Source organism: Taurulus bubalis (assembly GCF_910589615.1).
Source record: "Taurulus bubalis genome assembly, chromosome: 1".
Classification (NCBI taxonomy): Eukaryota; Metazoa; Chordata; class Actinopteri; order Perciformes; family Cottidae; genus Taurulus; species Taurulus bubalis.
Window position 1 is genome coordinate 3347243 of NC_136589.1, and position 21293 is coordinate 3368535.

General features: G+C 43.1%; 1 protein-coding gene across 1 annotated transcript in view; it reads right to left on the reverse strand.

Moving 5' to 3' along the window:
• man1a2 (mannosidase, alpha, class 1A, member 2) overlaps window positions 1-15491 on the reverse strand; it is a gene marked incomplete at both ends in the record, with an annotated part of 97323 nt that extends 81832 nt beyond the window's left edge. The window contains one exon of the mRNA XM_079216370.1: window positions 15178-15491. Coding sequence (XP_079072496.1) covers window positions 15178-15491 — 314 coding nt within the window. The remainder of the gene's footprint in view (window positions 1-15177) is intronic.
• Window positions 15492-21293: the final 5802 nt, after the last annotated feature.

Sequence of the window (21293 nt, forward strand, 5' to 3'; positions counted from 1 at the left end):
CCATGCATCCATGAAGCTAAACTGTTGGGCAGCGACAGCCAATCAGAGCGCAGGACACCGGTCACGCGTCAAGAGGAGACTTTGAGCGCTTTATCTTACAAATTAATGGAATGTTTTGTTTTATGACCGCTTTAAATCACCATCTTTGATTAAAAAAATAATGTGTTACATCAAATTCCTACAAACTCATTAAAAATATATGGAATATTTTCTGATAATTGTTTGTTTTGACACTTTTCCTGATGAGAAAATACCCTTTAAAACGGAAACCACGGGAATTAGAAAGATTAAAAACGGAAAATGAATCCGGAAAGCAATAAAGTGGATTCCATCGAGTCCTCCATTTGATGTTCATTTGCATTTAAGTAATTAAAGCGGAGAGAGCAGCTGCAACACATGCAAACAATGAGGCCAGAGCAGTGACCTGACACTTATGCAGCACAGATAAATACATATTTCACACAGGTTTGTAAACCTGTAACAATGATTCAACTCGGGACTTCTCGGGGGCGGCTCTATGAAAGATAAAAGATATATCTTGCACTAAGCATTGTGGTGACAGAGGCAACATTAAAAACATCTACAGAAGTCAGAATCAAAGCACCGGAACCAGATTGGAACCTTGGCATTTAAATAAAATGCAAAACCAAATTCGTGAGGAACATCGGGGACACAATCTTGTAAGTTATGCCTCGACCACAGCCGACTGTCGTCACGATCATATCACAAAAGGTCATTCTCTCTTCAGCAGCTGCTTGTGTCCTTGTTGCATGCGATATATATATATATATATAAATATATATATATATATACACACACACACACACATATACACACACACACACCCCTCCTCCTCCTCTTCTTCGAGCCACCGTCTTCCTTAAAAGAGACAAAAATCTGCCGACACACGACTGATTTTGCTGACGGACGATATATTTATCCATTCTAGGGGGTGTGATTTCCTCTCTATTCAGAATGCATCAGAGATAATTGCAAAATGTCACGCAGAGCTCGGTTATTATCGCAGGCATCTCATTATGGAGGTATTGTGAGATGCCAAAACAATAAGAATACTGTCAAAACAGCTTGGATAACGATAAAGAGCTGATTAAATTAAATGTGTTTTAATAGCCTTGTGTGTGAAAAGAAAGAACATAATTCACACACCAAGCTGTGGAAACATGAGCAGCATGAAGCACATGTTCCACACGTTCCTGGAGGATCTCAAAGGCTCGAGCACGACATTGAATAAATAAAGTCGCGAGAAAGTGAACCAACAACTGATTTCCTCATCGGAGGGTTTCACCGTCGTAGCTCTTCCTGCTCAGAAAGCCGCGTCTCCTCTTAAGGAGAACAAATGAATGAAGTGTTTTTCATGCCGAGAGGCGCTCTGCGGGATAATCGACGGACACTTTTCAGCAGATGGAAATTAGGGCGGAGCGGAATGGTGCAAAGACGTCACATAGTGGAGAGAAAAAACAGGAATGATTTTATAAATCTGTGGACTGAAATCCTTTTTTCACACGGAACTCAGGAGCTAATTCAAACAGATTGTGTCCCGCCGTCGAGATAAAACATCTCACTTATTATATCTGCTGAAGCAGAATCCACACCATGCAGACAGAGATGATGAACCAATCCTAAAAACCTAAAAGCAACATCCAAACAAGTGTCTTCGCTGCTCAGCTACCAGATAACCTCACGGTTTCTTTCTCTTACTCGTGTGGAGCTCTCTGACAGAAACGTAAAGGCTGGATGTGAGAGAATGACTGATAGCTTTCCTCTTTATAGTAGAACTCTATTACAGATGAGACATCAAAGGCAAAACGTTTCCAGATTAGATTAACGACCTATTTAGCTCGACTAACGCGACAACGTGCAGATTTCATATTTTTAATAAAGCGGCACTGCAAACAACGACGTGCCACACAAAACGATCGGCTGCGGCAATATTTAGTTTGAAAACAAAACTGTTGTAATATGAATTTTTCATTTGCACGCAGCCCTTGAAGCTTGGTCTGTAGTATGAAGTCATTCCTCAGTCCCATTTCATCTCAGTCTCTCATTTTGATGAAAGTAGTGACAGACAACACTTCTACTCAAAAAACGATGGTACAAGATTTGGTATTAGACATAAATTTATATTTATCTACCATTTTATTCATATATTCCACTACTTGTGTGAACCTAAGACCTTTGCTAAACCAATTTAAAAGCACCAAAACAGTTCGTCCACATGAGTAAAGTTATGTTTTCATAAGAGATAGGAAGAATTTCAAAAATCGAGATTCCGTTTTTCAGCTTTAGGGCCATATTATCATCATTGTCCTAAGGCACAAAGGCCTTAGGACAATGGTGCCTCATTATATAGAGAGCTGACATTTTGATATACAACACATGAGTATGTATCATATGCAAGTGCCTTTAAAAGGTGAATTTAAGAAATCGAGAAAATGACAGTCAATCAAACTGCTTTGGTCTGCCACGTTCAACCTGAATGTATACAAATAAAACATTCATGGCAACCTAAGAAGCGTTTTTCTACATGTATATCAGAACAAAGCAGTAGTCTGTTGCCCTCTTATTCAGAACAGAACAGCAGGTCTTACTGCAGGATTAAAGCATGACGTCAGGCTCGTAGAACCACTGCCGCCGACCGTAAACACCCCGAGGGGCCACTCGCATGTTGAGTCCAGAAACACGGCGCTTCCATCACATTACCCAGGGTGCTCGGGTGGTCACGTTACTGTCGCGCCTGCCGGTACTAAGCAACCACGACTGTGAGGACGCTGTGAGGATGATAATGAATTACGGCGATTTAGCAGTCGGCCTCACGGCCTGAGCTAAAACACAGAGACATGGAATCCTTCACTTTACTGCTTGATGTCTTTGGCCGACCTTTCAGAGCAAAGTAACATACCCTGTGAGACGGACAGTAGAGTCCAGGTGGTCCTGAACCTCTCCGTCCATTTACCCGGACTGTTACTCAAGGAAGAGAAGAATAAGAAGAAAAAAAGATATCTGCCAGCTGTGATTGGTTGTTCCTCGGCACATGACTGCAGAGTTACGACAACCGCCTCTTCCTTTCACCTACAGGGCCGTCGCCTACTGGGCCATCACCTACATCACCTACTGGGCCATCACCTACATCACCTACTGGGCCATCACCTACTGGGCCATCACCTACATCACCTACTGGGCCATCACCTACATCACCTACTGGGCCATCACTTACTGGGCCATCACCTACATCACCTACTGGGCCATCACCTACTGGGCCATCACCTACATCACCTACTGGGCCATCACCTACATCACCTACTGGGCCATCACCTACATCACCTACTGGGCCATCGCCTACTGGGCCATCGCCTACTGGGCCATCACCTACATTGCCTACTGGGCCATCACCTACTGGTTCATCAACTACTGGGCCATCACTTACTGGGCCATCACCTACTGGGCCATCATCTACATCACCTACTGGGCCATCATCTACGTCACCTACTGGGCCATCACCTACGTCACCTACTGGGCCATCACCTACTGGGCCATCACCTACTGGGCCATCACCTACATTGCCTACTGGGCCATCACCTACTGGTTCATCAACTACTGGGCCATCACTTACTGGGCCATCACCTACTGGGCCATCATCTACGTCACCTACTGGGCCATCATCTACGTCACCTACTGGGCCATCACCTACGTCACCTACTGGGCCATCACCTACATTGCCTACTGGGCCATCACCTACATTGCCTACTGGGCCACCGTCTACTGGTTCACCGTCTACTGGTTCACCTACTGGGCCACCGTCTACTGGTTCACCTACTGGGCCGTCAACTACTGGGCCGTCAACTACTGGGCCGTCAACTGGGGCATTAACTACTGGGCCATCACCTACTGGTTCATCAACTACTGGGTCATCACCTACAGGGTCACCTACCCTACAGGGTCCGTCTTCGAAGCGAGCCCATGTGGGAACAGGAGATACTCAGTATGTTTAGGAGTGAAAGCAGAAACTCCATCTCTCTCACATACAGATTCCCTCCATCTTTCTCAGTGTGTTTCAGGTGCACACCTGATCCTGACAGTCTGTACTCATGATCCCACTCCAGCCCTCCTGACCCACATCCCGGATGGCTGACTAATGCTTTCATACTAAAACGCAGGAGTCCATCTCCTGCAGCGAGCGCAGGACGAGCGTAAAACTAATAAGCAGCTGCTTGCTTCACGCCTGGATGAGTTTTTGTTTTCCATATGTAGAAACGAGTCTGATTGAGAGGTTCAATTACCAAACCCCTGGAGAGAAACATCCTGGAAGCTGCTCACAATTTCACTGCGACAAAAAAACGGCGCAAGAGCAAATTTTGTCAACAATAAAAGTCATAAGAGATTCCGTTTTCCTGACTGCTGAACTTCTGGAAATAATTTCCACCCCTCCGAAGTCAGTAAACCATCACAAACTGTAAGTGTTGTGAATTTATTTTCTTAGTCATCTATAGTAGTTATGTGTGTAAAAACACTCATTTCAAATATTAGGAAATGTATGTATTTGTATTGATTAAAAACAAATCTTAGTAGTTTTAATGATGAATTATAGGCTGCTTAGAGCTATTGCTAGGAAGTTAAACAGCTCATAATTCACCTATAATATATACTTTATGTTACTGTGAAAACATTTTACATTCCCCCAATAATCACTTTCCCTGAACAGAACCTGAACGCATCACAACGTAGATGAACAGAAGCTTGGTCCGTTAGTCGTTAGCGATGCTGCTACTGAAGCTAGCTCTCTTCATGTTGATTTAAACACTGATTGGTTGTTTACAAAGAAACAACATCAGAGGTGATGAATACAAAATTTTAAAAAAAGGCATGAATGTCGATCACATATTTTCACTGATGGCGATCGTCGGTAAAAACGTAATTTCACGCCTTGATGGCTTAACTGTGCGATTGATCCGCGGTTCACATGCGTGCTGAACCGCGGGGATGGGGGTTCAGTAGGGATCAACAAAGGTCGAGATAACAGACACAACGTCGAGCCGAATCCCGGCACTCAATCTCCATCGCCTCAAAAAGAGAAAGAATCCTCGTCAGATAACAGAGATCCCGTTTCAGCTCTACAAGGCCCGTTTATCATCGGGCCTCTAATGCCGCCTGTGTGGCGGCGCCGGTTATGGACAAGATGGAGGAGATCGGGGGCTGAACTTGCCTGAGAATTCAGATCATTTGATATTCAAGCCTCGGAAACCTGAACCCGAACCGATTCTTAATTTGCCGTTGAGCGACCTCGCTTTGATCCCGTGACAGGGCGGCATTGTGGAGCGAGGCTGCAGCTCCGGCGTTTGGCAGCGGCGGGGATTTGGCGAGCAGCTTGGTGGTTAACCGCGGTCACGTCGTCCCCGAGGACCGAGGGCCGCTCTCGCTCGCTTTACCGCTCCACGATTCCCTCTTCACCGTCTGGACTTTGTCTCTTCTCGTTGGGGGTCAATTCTTGTCGCCCGTCACTAAGAACGTACGCGAGGCTCCTCATGCCAATTCAAACAAGAGTCTCTTTATGCTTTCTCTTCTCTCTGGCCTTCAAGAGCTCGTCACTTCAGGGAGATTGTAAATGGGAGAGACACACACCCAGTGGGCTCGACTGGTTTGTTTGACTTACTCTCAAGCGCACAACCAAAAAGAAAAAAGCTACCACCAAAGATGACGCTCAGCAATTCATTTGGGTGATAAAAATGATGCCAAATAAACATGTAATTGCCCATACTCCTTTGTTTCCATTCATCCATCTGCCTTCACTTATTTCCTGGAGTTATTTTTATCGTGATGTCGTCCTTTTATGCAGTTCTTTTGTTCCCCTGTTTTTGTTTGTTTATTTAATCGTTTGTTTTCTATTCCATTTGCTCTCTTTGTTTGGTTTTGTTGTATTCATTGCCTTTATGGTATGGTCCTGTATTGACGTTATGTATGACTATGCTTTGCTTCTCTGTAGAGCACCTTGTAAACTTTGTTTTTGAAAAAAGGTGCTATATAAAGTTATTATTCTTATTATTCTTCTTATTATTATTATTATTATCAGTCCTGCAGGGGTTATTAGCCTGATGGATGGTGGCTTTGGGCTTGATACCAATAACTAATCTGGATTTTGTTCCCACTCATCCCACACCACGATGACCATGCAGTTCCCTTTCTCTCCACTAGTGGCGACTCATTATAAAAGTAATTTCCCCGGGAGCAGTGATTCATTACGTCTTCCTCCATCCGGTTACGCTTTGCAAAATCTTGCAATTACCTTCAGAAGTCGGGGTCCGTCTCCCTCTGAGCGATCGCAGAGCGGCGTCAAGAGATCGGATGAGATTGAGAGGGGACTCGTTCACTCAACGCACATTTAACCCATCTGTAGTTTAGAAAACAACTTGTGCATTTTCTGTTCGCTCCAGATTAGATTAAACAAACCTCCAACTGAATTAATTCAACCCCTTCCATTCAAAGCTTTTCTTTTTGTCATTTAACATACGCGGTGCTGCTGGAGGAACTGTGGTTTTCATTACGCCTCCAGTCATCCCTGTCAAAGCTACTTTCTCAATGAGCATCTTATTAACCACGACGACGACCACGGACACGGCGACAGCGACGACGACAACGACGACCGCCACAACGACAACGACAACCACCACCACGACCACCACCACCACCACCACCACGGCGGCAACCACCACGACAACGACGACCACCACGACAACGACGACCACCGCCACCACTACCAACGCGGCGGCGGCGACCACCACCACCAACGCGGCGGCGACCACCACCACGGCGGCAGCAACCACCACGACGGCCACCACAACGAATCATTCTCATTGATTGACAATGTACATTCTCTTTGACTGGGATTCCAGAGAGGAGTTTTGTTGTGTATAAATATCATGCGTCTATTTTGCAGTATCTCGTATCCTGTTGTGACATTTGGCTTTTGAATATTCTTTTTCTTCTGGAAAAGCAGACGGACATCTGATCTCCTCCACAATGTGTGGTAAACACGACCCGACCTTGTGACTCTCCGTGGATAATGAACTGTGACACACAGCAGCACATGCAGCCTCTGAAGGAACGGCGTTCTGGAGATATAACGAGGCGGCGTGACCTTTCCCTGCTCGCTCCACTCTGGCCTTGGTCATTTTCTGCCTCGTTATTTCTCTAAATGTAACGTAATGCAAAACAGATACATAATATGCCAGCTCTGCTTGTATATTATCACACTAAAAGAATTGATAGACAACATTTCATTAGTGAGTGTCAATTCATTAAAAAAAACATGCCTTTATACTGCACTTATAAATATCAAAAACACAGATCAGATTGGTTTGTCAATGGAATAAATAGCATGGAATGAATATATATTTTAAACATGTTGAGAAAGCATGCCGTTACGTATCGTGCATTATTGTAGTCCAATTATTGTTTTGTTGTTCGTAAATGGGATTCTATTGGTGCATAATTTCAAGAGGAGAGAATTAAGCCAAATGAGGATTAACACAATAACATCAATGTCCTCATTGAGCAGCCCGACTTGATCTGAAACGGTGATAAATACCATCCCAAAAAAACAAAACATTACCACCATCTGTTACTGCCGTTTGATGCCTTTCATTAATTGAGATGAGGGATAATGTATTTGTAACCGAACGAGAACCTCCACATGATGGCTGCTTGTTTGTTTGCCAAAGTGACAAAGGCTTCGTTTTGCTTTTTACTCCCCGGTTCTAATGTTTTGGTTTTGTATTTGAACAGCTCGTCGTTTAGCCGCTCCGTCCTCAAACAAGGGTAAGAGACGTGTTTTATCACTCTGGCTAATGGCTACGTTTCAAAAAGTACACTGTTAAATAATCACCTATAACATTGGCATTGCGGCTTCACCTTGATGACATCATACATACATCAGCACTACGTGGAGGACAGCACAGCTTTTTTCCCCAAAATTCATTCCAAAATGATACTCAAGGTCCTTTTTAATACTAGTATCCAAGTCCAACTTCCAAAAAGTATCAGTGTTAAAAGTAAAAGCAGAAAACTTCAATCAGCAGAAGCGAATATATTATCCAGACACTAGACTCTTTTTAAGTGAATGTAATAAAAAAGTCTATCAAATGTTTCTATACTGATTTTCAAATGTGATACTTTAAAATGTGCATAAACTAAACATTTAAACTAATTTCCCTTTGGGGATGAATAAAGTATACATCTATCTGTCTAAATGTAAACATGATTTAGGGTAAAAACAAACAACATTCAGACTCAGATGGGTGATATCTGATGACATAACACCAGGACTAAGGGTCAGCATTGAGGTGTGACCATGCAGGCTTTTGTTTGAGCAGAACACTCCTGCAGGGTTTTAACAGACTTGTTCCTCCTGTTCTACTTCATGAAGACCAGCTGAGGAAACCAGAATGAATGAAAACCTGTACGGCGGCGCCGCCAGTGTGCATCGTCAGCACGAGTAAACACTCCGGTTCAAGAACTCAACTACGTGTCATGCACCCTTATCTCCACACACACACACACTACTGTGTGCGACAGCAGAGAACAACATTGTGATCACATGAAAAAGATGGAAACAAAACACGAGACAGAAAGACGGGAAATGAAACACACGGAGAGCAGATCTGATATAAAATGAATGAAATAAATAAAAAGAGCAGCAGTGTTAATGAGGAGATTATGAAGTCCAGTCCTCATTCTGCCGGCTGCTCGCTCTAATGCCGACTACACGAGATGAAATCTCCCGACAACAGACAAATTCATTAGGATGAGTCTTGGTGAAATTACTATGAACGTGGATCTGAGAGATTCAATTTTATTGATATTTGATTCTGCATGATATGTATTGTGGCGCCAGCAGTAATACTGTCTGGATCTTACCAAATTAGAGAAGAGGCCTTGGGGGTAATTGTGAATGTTTCTTCTTTTTTAATTCCTCTTTAAGATACACATGATGCTTTAAGTTATAAACTCGGCAGCTACGTTTTGTAATATCACTTCTTATGCACCAAGACAATCCGTTTAGACGTTTATCTGAAGACAGAGTCACGAAAATGAAACATTACTCGTATAATTCACATTTCTTGGACTCTTAACAAGTGAAAATTTCGAGATATTTGATATATATTGGAAATCAACACACTGGCCGCGAGCTAGAAACTACTACAGTGAACCCTGCTATTGAAAGATGGAGTCAGCATCACACATAACACCAGAAAAGAAAACAGCAACTACCCGATGTTGCAGCTGGAATACTCAGAGCACCCTGCCAGCCGCTTGGGAAAGCAGCCAGACATTATTTGGAGCCTCTAAACCTCCAGCTAGCAGGTAAAACAGCGCAACACGGACAATGGCGTTCATAATTTACCATCCAAGTGAGAAGAATATATTAGTTTCATGGACGGCCCGAACTACAAATGTGTGTTTGGAGTTGAAGCAGCAATCAGAACTGGCAGCATGTTTAATATGATGCGGGTCAACATGACGTGTTAAGGCCAGAGGTGGGGTGATTTTAATCATTTTTGGGGGGAGAAATCAACAGGCGCCTTTTGATTTTCACAATAAAAGACAGTGGTTCAAAGTGTTGGACTTATTTACCCTCGACCGATTGAAAATAGAGCCGTTTGACGTCACCTTTGGGTTTCCATACTGACCCAAAAGCCTCTGCTGAATCGACAAACCGGTATTTCATGAACTCTCTGCACCCTCGATGTTTTCTTTCCATGTTGCATTAGCTTGACCGTGTGTGTACTCGGGCCGAGCTGCTCCTTTATTAGCACATCGAGAGATAAACACACACACACACACACACACACACACACAACCTAGATTTACTTTGCAGCCGACAGGCGAACGGAGTGAACGAAGACACAGAAATGATATCAAAGATCACACTGAATGTGATAAATAAGCGCTTTGATGTCGGCCCAGGCTTTAAATACGATCTGTGGGTGCTTTGATGCTGATTTGTGGTCCACATCAGAGCGCCAAAGCAACGCTACGGCCACGCTAACAATAACTGGCAGGGCAATAAGCGGTGGAACCAGGTTACTCGCGGTCACAGCACTAAACTCCATTCTGGGAGCGATGCGGTGTGAAAAGGTTGAGCCGGTACATTTTCCTCCACCTTTTTGCTGTGTTCGAAGCGACCATGACTCACTTCTCATCACAGTCACACAACAACAAGCAAACACTTTAAAACAGCAGAGCATTGAGCCCATATAATACCCACGGTATGGGTGCGAGTGCTGCAGATGTTGTGCGATGCCACTTAATGTGCTGCTAACAAGGATGCGGTGAAACAATCAATGTAACGGCTATGAATGTCATCAGCCATGGTTCCACTTGTCTCGCTCTCAATAAGGCTCACTGGCAGTAATGTCAAATTGTCTACTGAAGTGAAGAGTGCCGTCAGCTTTTATGAAAAAAAATGTAAAAAACCTCTTATCTTCTTTTCCAGTATGAAATGTCAGAGTGCTCAAAGACAGTTTCCTTCAAATTGCTCATGTAATAGCACAAGGCCCGGCCTTCCACAGTCCTTCTGGCCAGTAGCTAAGAGTTGGGTGTCAAACGATGTGAGGGGTGAAGACACAGTAACACCTTTCTACAAAGGTTTTATTTTTTTTAGGGGTGGGTAAGTTGAAAGCCTCATGACGGATGGTAAAAGTAGTTTTTTTGTCAAATTTTTACACCTTCCAGAAGCGACAGTCTCCCTCATTGGCTTTTTATATTTCAGACAGAAAGAATATTATTACATCAAGTCATACTCAAGTTCACTTGAAGAGCCATATTGGTGGGGTGATGTGAGATTTACTGGACCAGGAGGCAAAATAGTCATTCAGAAAACAGGATATTGCAGCATTGACTTGAGCCGTAGGAGGCTGGGTTTTAAATGTAAAAATGTCAAACATCACAATGAAAACTGCATGTTTTCTTGTGCTCGTGAAAGAAAACAAGCACCCGTTCTTTATATTTTCCTCAGGATTACGCTGCAGCACTGACTGACTCACTAAAAAGGCCGACCAAAACAGCCAAATTGTGATTAATTTTGGTGGCAGATGGAGAGCCTGTCGAACCTCGTGAGCACTTTGGCAAGAGCCCAGAGCGAATGCTCACGTTGTAATTTCCAAACCTGGACAGAATAACAATTCAGACGTCTTCGTTTGAGCTGAATGGACAAGTAACTGTTGTCAGAGAGGAGCAGAAACAATGCTTTACACAGGACGCGTCAGGATCACTGCAAGGGAAGAAGATTTGGTTGGAATTGGCATGAATTTATTTATAATGTAGACGTGCAATATGTCAAATATGGGGCTACAACTAACAATTAATCGGATAATTACTTTTTCTATTAATCTTTTAGTCCATTAAAAAGTCTTCACGGTTTCTCACAGCCCAAGGTGACGTCTGCAAATAGATTTTTAGTCCAAAGTCCACAGATGTTTAATGTACGGCGATGTTAAACAGAGAAAGGCAGCAAATCATCGCATTCGGAGGAGCTGGAGAATTATGTTTTTTTGGGGGGTTTTTTTGCTTGAAAAATAGAACACAAGTTTATTTTTCTGTCGAGCAACTACTCATTTAAAAATCTGCTAATCGTCTCAGCTGCAGGCAAATAAGATAAGCATTGTTTATTGCTATTATTGCCACCGCCTGAAGCTATGCCGTGACTGAAATGTCACCACTCTCAGAGGAAGAGGACCGCTCCCGGCTACCTCTTTATTCTTCGAGTCAGACCAAAACAAAAGCCGAGGCCCGCTCTTTAACGGCCTCACGGTTACGTTGAGCTCGACAGAGCGTTCCACTCAAGTGATTTCTAGCACACTGGACAGCGATATAGAAGGTGTTTCATTCCAGTTCACCTTGTACATGCTCCACTATGGGATGCTGGCTCCATATCCTTCTAACAATCAGATGCAGCCATGGTATAATGCAAGTGCCTCCATACATGATTACTATATATATATATATATATATATATACACATATACACACACAGTCCGAATGCAAACCATTTGCTTGATGGTTGCACCAATCCAATCACACAATCTGTGAGATAAAACGTACATTTCTTGTGACATATGGGGCGAAGAATTTATAAAAATGCAGCAGTATGCATTTAATCCGTAACTTTAATAGTTTGCCAGAACGATATTGCTATTGAAATCTTGCCTGTGAACCGGTTGCGCTGCAACAATGGACGCTCCGCGTGTTCAAGTCTGAGGAAGCATCACGGCTCGATTGTTCCTGTATTGCAATCTGGTGATGCTCATCAATCTGCGTGTATACTTTCCCTCACTTACTCCTCGTGTTACCGAGCCATGCAGATTAGTTTCAGCTTGGTGTAATGAGGTGTTGAGGTCTCTCAAGCAGAGAGTTCTCTCACCATCTCAAAAGAAGGAGATTCGGGCAATGAAGGGTGATAATCTCTGCACAGCAGATCACTTTCTGGCACTCAGCCCTCTGCCAGACTCCTCCTACACCTCCTGCTGTGCAGACATACCCTGTTGGCAGTTATAATGAAGTAGAAAATGGTTCTCAATGAGGATGGTTGGCATGAAGGTCTGAGGAATATCCAGAGTAAATGGAGATTATACCAAATGTGCAAATCAAATAACATCAAACTTTTGTTTGATTGGATCTCAAAACCTCCCCAAAGAAACGGAAAGAAACTTTTAGAGGATGCTAAAAGCTACTGGGGAAACGATACTTCTTTTGCAAGTTGAAAAGGCTGATATTTATATTTACCCGTCTGTATTGGCACAAATATAGAATGTTGTTTACTTGAAATTAGGTTTGAAATATTGGGGATACTTTGATATTTGAGGACTAGATAAATATGCATTCTCAACTGCAGAGTTTAAGGATCAACTTGTGTATTTTGAGACAGCTTTCTGTATTATGATTTTCCGCCTTGAATCTTTGTTAAAAACAACCACTCACACGGTAAAAAGATGGTGAACTACGAAATTAAAACATAGCACAGTACTGCCAAACGGCACAAAAACCCTTTAACAATAATCCAAGCCATTTTAAATGAATGCCAATATGTTGAGAATTAACTAGAAGAGATGGATTAGCTCATGGCAATTAGAATAATAACCTCTGCTCCCTCAAAAGCGTCCATGAGACCATGAACTGGGTGAACCAGTGAACAGAACTGGTTCTGTGGGCTTTTCTGAAGCAAAGTAAAGTAAAAGGTGAAATTATTACGAGCCGGTCTGAGCTCCTGAGGGTCTCTTTCAATGCTAGCGTGCCTCATTTCCTAGCGGCGGTTTGAACCCTGGAGCACCAAATGAGGACTTTAGGAACAGCTGAGGCAGCCGTACCAAAACACAGGTCTCCATAGGAGAGGAAAACAAAAACATATGACTGCTTATGTACGGTTAAATGGATCACATTTGCATAAAACTAATTTCAGGAGACCTCAAAAAGGTTTTATTCTCCCTCCTCAAACGCTTACATTATTGTGATCCCAGGGACATCTCGTGGTTCTTCTTTTATCCCACAAGTCACAGCTCTTAAAACAGACGTGAACCGAGATATGCACGTTGCATTCCTGAAAACTGAACTTCATTGTAATATCTTTAAAGAGGCATATTAATTTTTTTTCAAATCAATTGAATTTCATGACAAATCAGCTTTGCCTGTAACCTGCAATTAAAAATGCATAAAGTAGATCCCAAAGCCTAAAAGGGGCAATACAATTAATTAGATTCAGCCTATTTAAAAAGGAAGAAATACATGTTTCCATCTCTTCCTGCCCACCTGAGAAACACCTCCGAGCTAAAACCTATTGGTTCATCATGTAGACAAATAGAAACGCTTCAGGCAGCAACGACGACCGCTCACTTAAAAAGATCCGTCTGGGATTCATGACAACAGACGAACGAGCAAAATATTTGAGCCCATAAATGCAGCCGGGTGACATTTTCCTCCTAATGCTCCCGTTTTCCATCACTGCTATGAACTGCCACCTGTGGACGAGCATCAACCATCCCAGCTTTTACCTGGAGCATCCTCCCGTGACACACAGCCCACTGGAGGCCATGTCTGCTCTTCCCAGTCGCTGGACTCAAATATAATTACGTTATTTGAAGCAGAATCCAGAGTTCCCGAAGGCTTACAGGATGGGAAAATGAGCGGCACCACAGGGGACGAGGAGGCGAGCCTCAGCTAATGACCTGCTAGCAGCACGGAGGAGACCTTTCCTGTGAAATTATGCTTTCCACCTACTGTTTGGCATTTTCGTTTCCGCTAGAAAGCAGTTTGTCATCACAAAATAAAACAAGCGTAACGTGCCGTTTGATCACCTCTGAACACACACTGAGCCTGATGCAAAATAATCAGAAAAACTATTGGTGCTAAATATTAACAGCTCAACTTGCCAAAAAAATAAAATTGAAATCAACACTTTGGGATTCTCCAATATGAAGCTACCATATTGTTAGATAATCCAACAAATTGAAGCGATGTGGCTTTTACATAACAAAATATCCCCCAGTGCCGATGTAGTAGCTTACAGTAAGTAATTAAACATTTACTGAAATGTAAATATGACAGAATGCACTTTAAGATAACTCGAGTCCGTTGAGAATAACATTTGCTGGCAGGGCGTGAAACTTGTCCAGCACAGCAGATCCCAAATAGCACGAAACACAATATTAATTTGATTTAGGAGAAGGAGTACAGCCTCAAAGCGACGACTGGCTAGCAGCCACAGGGGCGGGAAAAACCACCAACTAATGCAGAAGCTGCAGGCCACAGTCACCAGCATCTGGCTCGTTTAAGCAGTCGAGCTCATCGAGTTCAACCCCTTCTGCCCGAGAGGCAAGAGGAGAACGCTGTGTCCGCGGTGATGAAGATGCATCGTAAACTATCACACCCGGCGGAGACACAAAAGGTGGAGGTATTCAGAGCTGCAGCGCTCTGAAGAAGCGACGTCGGTACACACGCTTTCATCTTTCATGGCCGAGAGGAAACGGCTGAGTGTGATGTAACTCGGGCAAAGAACCAAAAATAAACCTATAAATAAATAAGAAATGTCTCCTCTTAATCCCTCATGAGAAAACAAATAATCTCCTTTAAGATGCGACACATACCAGATGATGATAAAAACTCGGTCCTTACCTGTGCCTGTGCTCGTCGTGTCCTCCCTGTCCGTGGATGACGACCTGACCAGAAGCGTGCTTCCCCTCTTTGGGCGAGTCGATGTGCGGGATGAGCACGTCCTCCAGGCCCAGGTCGAAGCGCTTGTGCTTGGAGTTGTCCGGGAGGAAGAAGAAGGCCCCGAAGCACAAGGTGATGAAGGCACTGAGGATGAGGAGGAGGATGAACTTCTCGGAGAGCCTCAGCGTCGCCCTGTGGTGCGGGAAAGAGGAGGCGCCCGGCGACAGCGTGGGTATCCTGCGGCCCGACAGCGGCAGGAGAGCCGGCGTCGTCATGTTTGGAGCGTTGACTTGGACTTGGCCGGGGGCAAGGTTACGGGTTAGAGTGGGGGAGGGGCAGGTAGGGCGGGTTCACAGGTGCTACAGGTGTTGTCGTAGCGGCATGCACGAGCTGGTCCACGTTATTATCTCATCCCTGCGTCGATAAATCCAGAAACCAAAAGGGGCCGAGGTCCCAGAGTGAAGGAGCGACTGGGCGGCGGGGAATCGGTCATGATGATTCTGGCGGGAGAAAAAGGGGAAAGAGTTAGCGTCCAATGCAGACATGGAGAATTACAATTAAGTCACAGACGGCCATCGATAAGGTGCCGCCGTTTTCCTCTCCTTCACCAGGGTTCGTACACATTCTGACCAATGGACTTCTATGACTTTAAACCAAATTTCCATGACCAAACATGTTGTGAAATCTCAGTTTAAACATGAAAAGGTGCAAAAATTTAGTATTTAAACTAACAATGAGAATTCCAAAGCATACAAGCATATTAATTATTTCAAACTCAGCGCAAATGAACGTCATGAACACATGAATATAAATATAACCATTTTAAAATATCATCTTTCCTCCACGCAGTCAGGATTCTATCAGGATGGAAGAGCGGATAGTCTTCATGTTTTTCCTTAAGTCGTCGTTCCCCCTCCAGCATTGTCCCTCATAAACCACCGGCATCCTCTCGCCAAACACTCCCCGACAGCCTAACGGCACTGAAAATACGATCGAACACGTGGTGACAAATCTAGAACGGGTCACATATCAAGGGGATAGCTGAAATATAAAGAGTCGTAAACAATCCTCTCGCATGCTTTCGGTGAATTTAATCACATTCCATGTCAAAAAATAAATACCTCAGAATCTCTCTCACACAAAACAGTTAATCCTTTGGCCGTGAACATATTCTCCAGAGGCTTAAGGTATCAAGAGACAATGTGCCACGTCTATGAAACCATCCCCCCCCCTTGCTCAAGCTAACACACCTGCAACCAGGCTGAACCCAGCTGATCACAGCTTGCCATAGATCATGATGAGCAAATCAAAATGACAAAGAACGACAGAGATGAAGAAGCAAACATCGCAAATCCTCCTCGAATCCACCTGGAGTCGACCAGAATGACAATTCACAGTTGTGTGTGTGACAACCCCCCCCTTCTTTCTTTTTTTATTTATTTAATTTTTGCTTGAGAAGGGGCAGGACATGCAAGCCAAGTGCATTTTGCAGGCACGTAATGTTATCTTGCATCTCAACTCCCCTAAATCCTTACAGCAAATATCCAAGTTGCTGTGTTGGAGTAGAAGAAAAAAGCCCTTCCACGTGACCACATATGCAAAAGAAGACGAAGAAGACGGTGTTACGGTTTAACAGGCGACCCCGTTAACTGGCGACTTGCAGCCGAGCGCGTCCGTTGTTGACGTAGTTACTACAGCCGTTGGAAAGATAGGAGAGAGAACACGTAGCTGTCCTCGTGAGTGCCGTATTGTTTAATTCTTCAATACAGCGTATAAAATTAAACAATGCGGCATTCACGAGGACAGCTACGCGTTCCCCTTCCTATTTTTCCAACGGCTGTAGTAACTACGACAACAACGGACGCGTTCGGTTGAAAGTCGCCCGTTAAACCGTAACACCGGCTACTGCTCGAAGTGCACATATGGATGGAAACAGACCCTTTAAACGCCAGTAAAAGCGGTCCTATTAAAGCCAGAGAGGAGGGGAGGGTCGAGCCAGCTAATGGCAACGTAAATTGTGTATATATATATATATATATATATATATATATTTTATTCCAACGGGTCAGTGCGGAGCTACGATGTCTCCGCACAGAATACCAAGTTCATCCTCACAGAGCCCGTCTTGTGTGAGGTGATTAGCCGACACGACGTGCTAACGAGCGGCTAACTTCTCCAGCTAACGTCGGCCAAAAAAAAATTAATAAACGTGGATTACAAAAATTAAAAAATATTCCGACACATCACGGATGTTTTAGCTAGCCTGTGGATGGAAAAGAATTAGCTGTAAGTATATGTATATATCAATATATATATATATATATATATAAGGGCTAGCTATTTTAGCTAGTTTCCGAGCTAAGCTAGCTAGCTGGTTACCAACTGACAGACGTTGGTCCTTCGAGCTGCATCACCACCTTTTTTCATGCTCGGAGGGATAAGAACTGATCCCAGTCAAGATTCCCGGTCCTCCCGGTTGGAAGAAGTCGCTGCAGCGGGCGTCCTCATGTCCACGGGTTTTCCAAAGACCGTTGTAAAGCCTGCTCCGATGAAAACCGTTTGTTTTTTTCCTCAACCGTCGTAGCTCGCGAGCCACATAGCGTTACAGCAGCAACCGGCGGACGTTGAAGAAGGAGGAGAGGGAGGAGGAGGAGGAGGGGGCGGGGAGGATGTTGATGACTGGCCGCTCTGTCGGACTGCAGCGGCGGACTGGCGGACTGCTGCTGCCGCTGCTCGGGGGATCCGGCGTCGACTCCTTTAGGGACCGTCTGACAATTCCCGTTGACAAAAAATCATGTTTTTTTAATGATTTATAAGAAATTAACGTTATAAATGTCACAGCCCCAACTTGCCTAGGGATAAACTGCTCTTCCCATTTAATTAGTAGTACAAATATATATATAATATAATAGTGGAAGCCAGCTGTGCGATGCGTTATTTCACTTAATTAGCTCAAATTAGTTGCCACTCCCTAGTATTCACATCCTTTGCTAAAGTACCAATAGGCTGCCACAGTTAAAAAAAAAAAGTACTCATTGAATCTGTTACTTAAGTAAAAGTATGTAAGGATAATTCATTAAAAAAATGCATTTAAAGTGATAAAAGAAAAATGTTCATTCTGACTGTTTATTACATTATTATTACTCATGCATTAATGTAATAAAAAGCTGTATTTTACAGTTGTTGTTTGAGCTGTAGCTCATTTTGTAAACATCATAAAGATCATTTTCATTCTGAATTAATCTGCTGATTGTTTTCGCCGTTAATCGATGGATTGTTTTGTTTGTAAATATTCTCAAAATAGTGAGAGATGCCGTCACAATGACCCAGATCTTTTTGGTTTCGTCCCACCAACAGTCCAAACCTCGTTACAAGTAAGATTATACGAATAGTTGCCAACTAATACTCTGTCAATCGGTTAATCAACTTATTATTTCAGTTGTATTTGTAGCTATATTTCTATATATTATTAATGGGGGAAAAATCCTTGGAAAGTATAACTGCAGCTGTTAATTAAATGTTGTTGAGTTAAAAAATGCCATGTATCCTTCTGAGATGTAGGAGTAGAAACTTGAGAAGAACATACTCAAGTAAAGTACAAGTAGGCTCCCACTCAATGTTGTGGTTGAAAAGTCAGATACTATACTTAAAACATCAGGTAAAGTACTGTTCGAAATAATAATTCTGCATTCAAAGTTCAATTTAAGCAAAAATCGAAAAAGTGCTGAAACTAAAAGCACTAATAAAAGGCAGAAGCGTATTGATCCCTGTCAGTAATACAAGAATATATATTATATTAATTGAGTATTGCTGATGTATTTTGTTCTAATATTGTTATTCCATTCACTTGTGCCAGTTAAAATACTTCTTTCCTGCACTATAATCATTGATGTCTGGAACGTTGTGCATGACTACAGTCAAACTAGTGTAAACAATAGATAGATAAACATAAAACTAACCGGCAGAAAATGTATAATGATTAATTACTATATTTTCAAGCAAAATTCCCAAATCTTAGCTGGTTCTAGCGAGTTCATTTTGTCTGTTTATTTCTTATGCTACTATTATTAAGACAAAAAATAGAACAGATGAGCTCACATTTGGCAGCAAACCCGCAACATCTCCGGTTCAAGAGCAAAACAGGAGCACATTAAACTAAAGAGGTCTTTGTTGCCTATTCAACAGCTGAATCGTGTCTTCTGGCTCTTGAGGATCTTCGTCGTCGTGAGCGATATCCCCGATGACATCATTGTGTTTGGTTATTGGGGTCTTCTCAGCAGACTGCAAGTTCCCAACAGAAAGTCTGGGTTACAACTGGAGTTTGAAAGATTTACCAGGCTGGGAGACTGGGGTGAAAATATGTTATCAAATTGCATTCTGGGAGATGTGGAATGCAGTGTTTTCAGAGCTTAAACCCTGTGGACAAAAAGTCAAAATATCTATTTTTAAATTTAAATTTGAATTTTGTGAGTTGTCCAACTTTGTTAAAATGCAATGCTAAATCACAATGAGTAGGCCTTTAAGTTCTAACATTGTTTTGCCAAGTCATTCCATTTGTAAGAATCAAGTCCAGAACAAGCAAAAGGAATGACCCGGATCATTTCAGGATGAGGAAGTAGCATAAAACCCGATGTTTTAATTGCAAAGTTATTTATTTAGCAGAGAGCAACAACAGGTTTTCCTGACTAAATACATAACTTTCTAATGCAGTCTACTTACTTAGTTTAGAGTAACTTTTGTATTTTTTTTAAACCTGTGCAGTATTTTCTCATGTCCTTGCAACGTTTTTGAAAAGTTTCAACAACTGTTGTTCCCGTCACTTTAACACAAGATCCAGGTTGAAAAATACCAAAGTTACCCTTCAACCTTTACCACCAGGATACACCATGAGTGAAGACGTCTCAAAAGACAGTTGACCACACGATGGTCTTGAGACCCGCTTGGATGTAATCCTCATACACAATAATTTAAATAACCAGATTAATTTAAAAGGAGACATCGGAGAGAGACGTTCAGCTGATGTCTTCGTTGTGTTTTGGCAGCTTTGTGCAGCAGCAGCAGCTCCATTCACTACACAGCCTGGACATACACATCATAAATGGCTGCCGCATAAAATTGAAAAATTTGATTGAAGGCACTCTCCTTTATCAAAAGCAGCCGGAGCCGTGTTGCCCAGAAGGACACAGTTTATCATATATCAGCCCCCTGATGTATGCAGAGTCATTTTATATTCTTTTGGCGCTGACAACAGGTGCTCCGTCTTCTGTCTCTGCAGAGAGACACCGCCGAATATTGAGACAGGTGTCACTTTGCTTTGAGCAGCGTTCCCCCCCCCCTTCGCCCCGGCCAAGAACAAACTCCTGGGCCAAAAAGCTTGTTCGGCTTTTCGCCACAAGTGAAGGGTGTAATTTGTCAGAAACCTCCGCGATGACACTTCTCCCGCTGTTGAATGGCTGGCTTTCCTGTAGCGGCACTTGGGTGAGGACCACAAACTCTCAAAGACAAAAGGTGACCGCGGGAGTCAGGGAGCACCAAACTTTAGTCTCTCGCTCCGCTAGAACAAGACGGCCACATAAACATACAACCCACCATTTAAACAGAAGTACATGTTCCACAGATGTGGACGACTGAAGGCAGGAGAAGGTCTGCAGGCGCTGTTAAGTGTGTGTACTGTAGTAGCACCACTGTGATGGTCTTTGAACCGCTTTGAAAGGGACCGGTTCGTTGGTGGAAAGTCCTTCTTGTGATCATCCAGAAAAGCTTGGATACCGTTTCTGAAAAAGGAGATTTAGTATTTCAGTAAGCCGTGCATTCATCGTGGCTCTGGAAAGGGCAGCGTGGTTCAGTCCACTGCTTTGGTGAAGGCTGAAGTGTGTTGGAAGGATTGCTAGGATGAACTTGGAACATGGAACAAGAAACCATGGTGTCCAGAGGAGGATTCATAAAAACGTTGGTGATCCTCTGACGTCCAGGTCAATTAGTTTGGGTTATAACCAAATACCTGAAACTAAAGACATTCCCATCAACTTTGTATGTATATGTTGAACTTTCCTTGAGGAAGACACTGAACCCCCAAG